We start from the raw sequence: 10,699 nt of genomic DNA on the forward strand, positions 1-10,699 counted from the left end.
ACCAGAAGGTTACTTGAAAAGGGGAAGAAGCTTCAACTGCATATGCCAGACTATCTTAAAACATCTAAAACATTTAATCATAAGCACTGCACACCCACACAGGTGTTCAGTTTCTACTTCATTAAACCTCTGCTCAGGTTGAATGTGGACGGAGGTGTGCTGGCAATTATGTGAGGTCTCAAAACTTAAACAGGAGAGTCAGGGAGATATCAATCAATCTCAATCTGTACATACATGCTCACACAAGTCTATTCAGCCACAATAAGTGGAATCACATGTCTGAGTCCAGCAAGACCTTTAACCCAACTGAAAGCAGACCAAAGAAAATATAAAACTTGCACATTTACACATGAATTTAATAAAAAAACAGTTTACAATCATTTTTTAAAGAACATATAAATCTGTTTGCTTTGACAGTCCAACATTATTATTCTCCATTTGTGGCGATGTTGTTGGAATGAGGTCAGGCCTACAGCATCATCTCTGCATCCTCCACAGAGGCCTCGCTCATCTCCTCAGACAGCTCCTCTTCATCCTCCTCCTTGACCCCCTCATCCTCCTCAGCTGCTCTCTTCATGCCCCTCTGCTTGGACAGGGCCACGGCATAACGGATGTTGTACATGTTAAAGTCACACCTGAACACAGAAAATACACATGCAAAATTACTGACTTAACATGAATCGGTTTGAATTTGGGTTTCGAGATTCTCTGTGGACACTTGTACTGTAACATGACGGCATTCAAGGAACAGAAAGAGGAAAATGTATAAAAAAAACAATTTATTTAATGTTTTGACATTGCTAAAGATCTTTGTAAGTGTAGGGAAATTGTGCAAATGTAAAATATTGACACTTACAGTTTGGACATATTGTCAAAGTGTCTCTGGATGCTCTTCTGCAGCGCCTGCAGGGTGGGCAGTACGGCTCCTGACCTGCACAGCAAACATTATCAGGTAGAGTCAATCAATCAAGTTTACTTAAAATCTTGTGCCACATTATAATTTAAAACAGATGAATAAAAACTAATAAAGGACTGGAAACGGACCTGTTCTTGAGTTTCTGTCCGTGCAGCATGAGCAGGCTCTGGGCCCAGGTCATGTAGAACTGCAGGTGACCCGACTTCTCCAAGCACGCTGCCACAAAGCCCAGCAACTTCTCAACGTAAATGTCCGGAAGAGAACCACAAACCACTCGGACTGGAAAACACACACACACACCCCCAATCCATATTGTACAAGGATTTTCAGCTTCAAATACACAGTAACATTATTTTACATTTAACTACGACACCAGGAGGCGCTGCGTTGTGGGAAAGATGGTTACTCACTCTGATCATGTGGCACCGTTTCCAGCACTTCCTGCTTGAGGGCTTTTTCATTGAGTCTGAACGCCAGAACGATGGCCGACGCCCAATCCTGAAGCCGCAGCTGCTTGCGTATGCTGGCCGGCGTCACGTCAAGGTCGAGGTCATAGGGGTCAAAGACTAGAGATCCATCAAGGGAGTAGACCAGCAGGCCCTCGGTGGTGGTGGCGGCCCAGCTACGACCTGAGAGAAGGAAGAGGGAACTACTTTATTTACCAGCTGACAGCAGACATTCCCCTCAAAGGCTCCATCGTCTTCTTAACGTGAAAATAAATTAAATTTTAAGTGTGTAATGTGAACAGTATGTGTTTTTATTTCCTTGATGTTTATAAATCCTTTAGTTTCCCCCCTCATCTAAATTCCTGAGCTTCTTCAACTTAATTTTAGACCATATTTGAAGATTTTTGTTGATGCACATTATGTTTTATTGTGAGAGCTGCTAGGCAACTTTATGATTGTACCTAGAAGTATGATTGGTGACCAGGCCAAAAATTAAAATATTTGGACTGTTTTTGCTGAATTAAAATGTTCAGAACTAACAAACATTTCCAAAACTGTAAGGAAAGCCATCCAATTTTATAACATATCATTTTTTTCTCCTCGGTCAGATTTTACTCCTGAATATTTGTTCAAAACACTTGGTGATGCCAACTTCTCTGCATGAGGAAAAAAACCCTCTCTGTTACTTACCAGTAGGGGAGAAACGCAGCGAGCTGACTCTGATGTCTGGCTTGAAGTGTCGGGAACTCATATCACCTTTAAAGAGACACACAGAGAGAAAACAACAGTGAGCACAGGGAGTGAAGTGATACAACATCAACAGAGATTGAGGGAACACGATCTGAAGACCTTAAGCAACAACAAAGTGTCTTTAATTGAACACTTTGTTGAAAATATGTCTATTTAAGGAGAAAAACCAAAGTGACTAACAAATAAACCACTGCTGTTGGGTGAAAAAGATAATAATAATAATGATACTTATAATAAAGATAATGATTGTTTTTCTTTATGAAAGCTCGTCTGACTGTTGAAGGACACTTCGCACCTCTCCTGACTCCAGGGAGGCTGATGTTGACGCTGTCTCCGTCTCCAGCTCCCTCATCCACCAGCGCCAGGCTGCCGAACTCTGTCATCTTCCGTCGGTCCAGGAACTCCTGAAGGCAAAACAGGACCACAGTCTCTGGTCATGTACATTTGCAACTGAAAAATATTCTTCTATCTTTTTAAATTACATTTTTTTTTACCAGGATACTATCTATTTCTACATTTGAAAGCACTAACAAGTCCTTCTAACTGAACAAAGTTTCAGATTTCATGATGCATTGCTCTAAAAGCTGTGGCTGAGCTGAATGTGAGGCCTTACCTCCATGGCATCGAATGACAGGTTGCAAGAGATCTCAAACTTCTTCATGAGCATCTGCTCCTTGACGTTGTAGATGCAGACAAACTTGGACTGGCCTCCTGCCAAAATAGACTCCCCATCCGCAGAGTAGCACAGCGACGTGAAGGACCTGATAGACAGCAAAGATGACACATAACCTGAATCAATCCTACAAATGAAACATTTCCTCTATGGTTTGGACCAGAGGAAATAAACTGTGAGAGAACTGCAGACAGAGGGTGTGATCCTGCCCACTCACTTGCCCTTGGCCGACTGCTTGGCTGTGATTTTATCGGTCTCTTTGCGGCCCATCTGCAGGTCGTGGCGTCCAGCCACCGAGCCGCTTTGTGTGGCTGTGTGGGGGTTCCAGAAAGAGATCTCACCGTTCAGAGTGGCCACGGCCAACTCTTGACCGTCAGGGCGGTACGTCACTGACAGGCCTGAGAAAAACATGGAAAGAAGTGTGTGTTTGGTCACTTTAAGCAGAGTTATGCCACATTATTCTGATTAGCTTTAGTCTTTGTGTTAATTATTTCAAAACATAAAGAGCCTTGAAATTCTCAAAATAAGTTTGGATACTTTTAGAAATTTTCTACAAATGCACAGGAATCAAACAAAACCTGAGAAAAAAAAATGTGTATAACCACTTTAAAGAATAATTTAAATCTTTACAAATTCATGTGCTTCAACCAATCATTATTTACCATCGGAGGTTAGGGGAAGTGTTTCCTTGACCTGCCAGCTGTCCATCATGTCCCACAGCCGGATGGTGCGATCCCATGAGGCGCTGGCCAGGATGGACTGGACTGGACTGAAGCACAGGCAGCTGACTGGACCCTCATGGCCCCCAAGGACCTAGTCACCCACAGGGAGGAAGGAGATGAGGCCAATAAGAACATGTTTAAACCTAAGCCAAGTTTTTTTTACTGCATTTCACTGAAATAATGTCATTATGTGCCTACCTCCAGCAGTCTGCCTGTCTGCATGGACCAGAGAAAGATCTCAAAGGAATCCTGGGCTCCTGCACTCACCAGCTCTCCACTGACATCTACTGCGAGGGAGGAGAACTGCGCAGGCCGAGGCGACGTGAACGTCCGGAAGTTTCGGTACCTGTAATGAATAAATGCAAACACAAACTCCTTCATACATACACTGCTAAGTCACGGATTCATATATTACATCCTCATGCTCATTCTCCATCTCTATCAAACTTTGGAAGCGAACCGGCTTCACTGTAAGTTCACCTGTGCAGGTCGAACGCTCGGACCGTCCCGTCCAGAGAAGCGCTGACGATGACGAAGCCGCTGGAGGTGAAGGTGACGTTGGTGACGCTGCTGGTGTGCTCTGTGAAGGTGACGAAGCAAAGGCCGCTGTTGGTGTTCCACACTTTGACCTGCGGAAATGAAACCACAGTTTGATGTCAGATACAAACACGCTGAAATCAAAGCACAGGGTTGTTTTTTTTTTGGTTTTGAAATACAATGAAAGCAATTCAAAGCCTGGTTAAGCCTGGTAATATAATACATAACTGAGTGAAACATTTCTCTGTTCCTGTTTGAGAGTTTTCATCCTTACAGATTCAAACACACTGGAAATTAAGTCACTTATTTTGATTTTTGACATTTTTACATGAGTCCTGATGTTTTTCATGCTCATTTCAGCCTTGCAACAGACTAACTTTTCCTTTTCCAGATTTCAATTTTCTTTATGATTGAAGCTGAGCAAGAAATATTCTTCATATAACTTATTGCTTGTGGTTATTATTACACAAGCATGAGAGCTTCTTAACAATAACAAAAAAGTGCAGATATATGTGTAATGAAATAAAATCATCTTTTATTTCTAGACTTGTTTTTTTATTTCATTTTCTTCAAGCTCTGACAATCATCATATTATTTCTCCCTTTTTTCCACAACTGCATATAAATTGAGAAAAATGCTGCATTTGGAAGACTAGTGCAGTGCCCGTTCAAAATGTGAGAGCTGTGCCTGTCCCCTAAACGCTTCTCACGCAGATTATCAGTAGACGCTATAATTTACCGATGCTCCCTAAACACCTCGCACCTTCAAAATGTGCAGGAGACATCCTGTGTTATGTCTTGAACATACATACAAAGTTCCTGCTTGTGAGAAACAGGGATAGAGCTTATCTCTCTACTTTTTTAACTCAACTTTTTAAATTCATTCTCTATAGTAGTTCTTATCGCTACAGATGTAATCCCATCTCCAACCGCAGTGTGGATTGCAATGGCAGAGTGGTGCTGTCTGTATTTACACACATACATACAGATTCCTTGCTTTATATAGAGAGATGTGGAGCACTCACTTTGCCATCATCGCCTCCTGTTACGATGTACTGTCCGTCAGGTGAGTAAGCCAGCGAGGCCATGTTGTTAAAGTGTCCCTGCTGCTTGAAGACGTACGACTCGCTCTGCCACTCCCACACCAGCAGCTGACCCATCCCTGAAATACACGAGTATCCACAAATATCCCAGAATAATAAAACACTTCTATTTTAAATTCTGCAAACAAATTTCTGAAAAACAGTTGAACTCAGTGCTACTTATTGAGTAAAATATTAGACTATTCAACTAACTCCATGCAATTTGAAGACCTTAAATGGGCGAAACACAAAAAAGAACAACAACTAAAGAGGAAAAGACTTCTTACCCGAGCACCCAAAGCCGATCCAATCTCCAGAGCTGTTTATAGCCACTGAAGCGATCCTCTGGTCTGAAATACTGAAAGGACTCAAATAATCAGCTAAAGTATTATAATTTAAATGAGAAAATGTGACGAATGTAAATCAGCTTTTCTCTCACCTCAGCGAGTGAATAAGGTTGAACTCTGGAAGTTCGTGCAGGTGGAAGATTCCCGAGGCAAAACCTGTGACCAGGATGTGTGTCGGCTTGTGGTAGGCGGCAGCTGTCAAGTTGTTAAAATCCCCCTCCTTATTGAAGAAGTGTCTACAAGAGCACAATCCTGCTCAATTAAACCCATAATATACTGTCTTTTTAATGAGATTATTGCATGTATATCCACACTTGAAAATGGCTGTTGTATATTTTAATTATGATGCATCATCAAATCCTAACTGACAGGTCTGGATTTACCTCCCATTATATGATAGAAAAAAAGAGATTTCATTAACAAAATCAGCCAAAAAAAGAATGAAAAATAAAAGTTCTTACTTGTTCCTCTGCTTGTATCGAACGTTCTTAGTCTCCTCCTTCTCTTTGGGAGCTTCAGCTTTCCCTCTGATGACCTCTCCCTCCTCTCCCTCCACCCTCTCCTCCTCATCCTCATCCTCATCCTCCCCTTGTCTCGGGGGCTTGGGTTTGTCGCGGCTTTTCTTCAGGACGAGGCCGTCCAGTTCGGTGTCGCTCTCCCACACGCACAGCGTCCCGTCCTGGCTCACCGTGTACAGCTGGAGACACAGGATTAACATACAGTTTGTGGTGATAATGAGGATTTCATTCTGTGAGCAGAGTCGTCTGTATTGAAACTCACATCCAGACTGTCCTTCTCAAAGAAACAGCCCACGATGAGGTCCTTGTGTCCACCCAGGGAGTAGTAGATGAGGTTGGCCCAGCGCTCTGCGCCGAACACCCACGTTGACATGTCTTTGCTGCCAACCACAAAACACCTGAAGGAAAAGGATTTGTTCGATCAGTCGCAGGCTTCTTTTACACTTTGGTGTCACACAAATCATTTGACTTTTACTCACTTGGAGTCATCTGTCCAGTCGATGCAGGTGGTTTCATCGTAAGGACCGTAGTAGCTCTTGTCCAAGACGAAGGCGTTAAACTCCCGCTGCTTCCCAGGTGCGTGGTACATCAACGCTACATTCTCCTTTGTGACAACAAACTTCCTGAGGAAGTCACGGTTTAATAATGGTGAATTAAAAGCATCCAGGAGAGTCACAAATATACTGTAACATTAAAACAGATTAGCAGCAGAGATGGTCACAACCCTAAGCAGTATTTCAAAATGCCAAATTTAACAAAACTAGTGCCGCACCCGTTCCAAACATGCCTGTTCATAACGGGCTGATTGCTTATTATTTCTTGAGAGCCACATATATATGTATCAATTGATAAATCTATCAATTAAAATAATAAGGATTTAATAAATTATATTTTAATCCAGACAGACTAGACAGAAGTTGCAGTTTATGGCCTTCCATTGGTTGATTCTGCTGCCAATGAAACGTGTCTGTGCTCCTATTGGCTAGTTTTACTGCCTGCGCCTCTGTTTTGTTTCTCCTGTGTGCTGGTTCTCCTCTCTCGGGCAGTTTATCTGAGCGGGGCGCATGCCTTTGTCCCACTCAGCAAGTCAGAGACCAGAAGCCCCGCCCCGCTGTGATGTGAAGGTGTTTGTATCAAACAGTCCCTGCTCCACTCAGACAAAGAGCAGAGCAGCTAGCTGTTCGTTTTGTTAATTCAAAGTTTATTAAACGTGACGTGTGTCCAAACAACTTCACACTTGACACTGCACAAAGAGAGATATCCTCCCCTCCTCCCTCTGATGGCACGGTTGTAAAGCTCTAATCATGACATGCAGTAGCAGAGCCCAGAAGTGGATCGGCTGATGGCTTGTTTATTCAGAGTTTAAATTCATTAATATTTATCATGCCGTGTGTCCAAATTGCACCAAATTCGACACTGCGCTCCTTTTCTTCCCCAGCCATACACCTGCCAAGTGTTGCATCAATCCGATGAACGGTTTAAGAGATACACGAAGGACATACAGACAGAGATTCCTTCCTTTCATAGACAGATGCAGGAAAGGACCCCATAATTTATGCCTTTATGATGCTCATATGATTTTTCTTGAATGCAAGTTGTATCTGATACTAAAAAGGATGAATGAAAGTGTTTAAAGGGAGAAATTAAAAATCTGTGCATACTTCTGTGCATAAATTCATCTTTATGTTGTTTCTTTCAGTTTCAAAAAAATCTTCCCACACATCAATAAAATCAAACCTGAAATATTATAAATTCTCGACCTTTCCTTTTCATAATAAATAGAAAACATGAGGTCTGTTGAAGTGTTGATTCTTCAGTTAGAGCTCCCTCAGACATCTTTACCTGCCGTCAGGGGAGAAGCGGATGCTGCTGACAGGTTTGTGAAAGTGGAAATGATGGAGGATGGCTCGGGTGATGAGACTGACCAGAAGCGCTGCGCCATCTGTACGACACAAACATGAACAGACGCATTTGGGTTTTTAATGTTTTCTTATTATTGGGTATCACAAGACAAAACAGGAAGAGAAAGAAAATTTTTATTTAGTACAGTCAGTATAATTTCTCACCTTCATCCACCAGGATTGCCAGGTTCCCGTCAGGAGAGAGACCCACACATGTTATGTTCTTTGTAGTGGAGACTGGCAACGTCTCAGATGTGTTGCTAGAGGACAGAGAAGAAATTGCTTCAGACTTGCTTTGGCTTTTATTATTAATAAATGCCAACTTTGCTTTGATTTTCATCTGTTTACACATACAGGTTTCATTTTAGTTCAGTACCATTCTGAAAACAAGTTCATGTGTCGGCTGCGTTACTGAATTACAGCAGTTTATATTTGAGAATGTGTTTTGTTTCATCCTGCTGCTACATTTATTCACCAACATCTGGTAATTCATATTGTACTGTATATAAAAACAAAAGTTATATGGAAGGTTAGTCGGAAACACCCTGGGCCAGATTATCCATACATTGCATCCGCTCGGGGGAACCATACCTTCACATCACCTCACCTGACGCTCTATGATCACTCAGCTGTTGAAATGGTTGCTTGCAACAGTTGTTATTAGGCTTTTCTTATTTGGTATATGTGTGTAATGATTTCTTTAGACATATTCTGTAATGGTTTTTGCATGTAGGCTTCATACAGGTAATTTATGATGGAAATATTCAGTTGCATTCAGATTTGAGCATCAGTGGCCCTGTTTACACCCGGTATTATCATGCGTCTTGGGTCGATTCGGGTGGCCACTTGTGATCGGCTCTCACTTCCCTGCTCTATATGAAAATAAACACGTCCATCATTTCCGTTTGCAAAGACCAAATTCATTGTTGGTTTGAACCGGCGGGAGGACCAGGGGTCCGTGTAACCTCCGTCCAAAGCTATGTTCAACTTGTTTGATAACAGGATAAACAAATATATTATGAGTTAATGTTCATTAATGTTCTGTGCTCTTCTGCACATCCAAAAGGTCAGTTGTTACACACACACACACAGTCCAGGTTCATACAGTGAAATTGTTTGGAGTAAAGCAGCTGTCCGCAGCAAAACTAAATACTGTAGTTATCAACTTGACAGAACAGAGGAAACTATTCAACAGTGTTTAGCTTCTGAAATATTTTTTAGACAGACAAGCGAAAAACAAATCATTTTCTGGTTTTGGTTTAATTTCTATTCCAACTGCCAATTTGATGAGGAAACGGGAAAAACAGGAGAAAACGGGAAGTTGTTTTTTTTTGTTTTTTGTTTTCTTTTTTTCACATGAAAATGGAAAAACAAAATAACGCATTTATCCCGTTACCAAACAAGTTGAACACAGCTTTGGATGGAGGGCTCATGGACCAGGAGGCAGCAATGCAATTCCTGTGTCTAGTCTGGCGAAAAATAGAGGACAGCACTTGAATAGGCGATCCCTCAATGTGGACCAGGCCACATTGCGTTTACACTACTAAACGAATGTGACCACATGCGGGACAGACCACCTCTGAATGTGGTCTGAGTGATCGGATCTCAATGCGTCTTGCGTGTGTTCACATCTTGTAATTAGAGCTGTCCACTTGTGATCGGATCACCTGAGACCAGATGTGTGTTGAGCCTGTACTTCAGCTATAAGTTCATGTAAATCTATGGTCTTTATAGATAAAATAAATTTCACTTTTTTATATGTAAAGTGGGAGGAGGGGGGCACCACACTGTGTTAATCAGGCCTGTAAACACCCAACTTAAAACTTACTTTTTCAGGTCGAAGACAGAGACTCTGTTTCCAACTGGACTGATCACAGCGTTGCCATCTTTGGAAAAATTCAGATTCCCCTGACGATAGACTGCTCCGAGTAGATTTGAAAACTACAACAAACAGCAGATTGCTTACAGGCAGATATTAACAAATAAACCCACTCATACCAATTTACAAAACAGTAAAATGTTCTGCTTGAGTTGAGACTTTATTAAAAGACCATCAATTCATTGGCTCTTCAGTTGTGAGTTATTTTAGCTGAAAACGGAGAAGAACCCATTTAAAAACGATAAAAATTAGACAACCAAATGATTTTTGGTGTGACAGACGTCAGCACAAGTTAAGTGTGAATGCTCACACTTTAACAAAGCCACACAGTTTACACCTCACTGATGTGCAATAGCAGTCTAAACTGAACAGTTTTTGAATGAAGTTTGGTGTGAGTTCTCTCTCATACATTAGCTAAACATCACGTACTTACCCTGTAAGCAAACTTCATGTTTCCAAATATTCCTTACACTTCATGCATTTATCTGGTGTCTTAATATTTATATAGCCCGAGTAAAAGTATTAATATTACACATGCTTCTTCCTCCGCTGCTGCTACACCACACGTGTTTGCATTTTGTTGACACTTCACACATCCGGTTTGATTTGAACTAAACCCAAACACACTGCGCCCCCTGGCGGAGCGGAGGGTAAACGACTGAAAATGAGAAACATGGCACATTAATTTTAATAATAGAAATAACGCCTCGCGGTTGCCAACCAGTCAAGTTACAGTTTCCATCCAAGTCTATCCAGACTCATATTATATTTATAGTGGAGACTTTGAAGGAATTTAATACAATCACCACAGTTTCAAGGTGAGTACCCAAGATTGGTGTCACCATCAATATCCGACCACAATCAGAATACTATGATGACACAGTGAAGTTGACCTTTGACCTTTTGGATATAAAATGTCATCACTTCAT

At 41.6% G+C, this 10,699-nt stretch overlaps 1 protein-coding gene across 2 annotated transcripts; it reads right to left on the bottom strand.

The window, feature by feature from the left end:
• Positions 1-335: 335 nt before the first annotated feature.
• pwp2h (PWP2 small subunit processome component) lies at positions 336-10,373 on the bottom strand. 2 transcript variants are annotated; one of them, XM_067583009.1, is made up of 21 exons: positions 10,204-10,373; positions 9,720-9,832; positions 8,057-8,151; positions 7,833-7,932; positions 6,470-6,613; positions 6,253-6,388; positions 5,934-6,169; positions 5,565-5,708; positions 5,413-5,483; positions 5,069-5,205; positions 3,988-4,136; positions 3,706-3,853; positions 3,448-3,598; positions 3,003-3,183; positions 2,726-2,873; positions 2,408-2,516; positions 2,053-2,118; positions 1,327-1,545; positions 1,045-1,195; positions 857-931; positions 336-635 (listed from the first exon to the last, which is right to left on the bottom strand). In XM_067583009.1, exons 1-21 carry the CDS (start codon positions 10,219-10,221, stop codon positions 470-472), a joined length of 2,757 nt encoding a protein of 918 aa, XP_067439110.1. In that variant the 5' UTR covers positions 10,222-10,373; the 3' UTR covers positions 336-469. The 2 variants fall into 2 exon arrangements, with proteins under 2 accessions (XP_067439110.1, XP_067439111.1); XM_067583010.1 differs by lacking the exon at positions 857-931.
• Between the last annotated feature and the right edge of the window lie 326 nt (positions 10,374-10,699).

Source organism: Thunnus thynnus, chromosome 24, assembly GCF_963924715.1.
Source record: "Thunnus thynnus chromosome 24, fThuThy2.1, whole genome shotgun sequence".
NCBI lineage: Eukaryota > Metazoa > Chordata > Actinopteri > Scombriformes > Scombridae > Thunnus > Thunnus thynnus.

Coding starts and splice junctions, on each gene's coding strand:
- pwp2h (XM_067583009.1), bottom strand. Junction 932..1,044: donor GGACAGAAACTCAAGAACAG/GTCCGTTTCCAG, acceptor TTTGCTGTGCAG/GTCAGGAGCCGTACTGCCCA. Junction 636..856: donor TTTGACAATATGTCCAAACT/GTAAGTGTCAAT, acceptor TTCTGTGTTCAG/GTGTGACTTTAACATGTACA.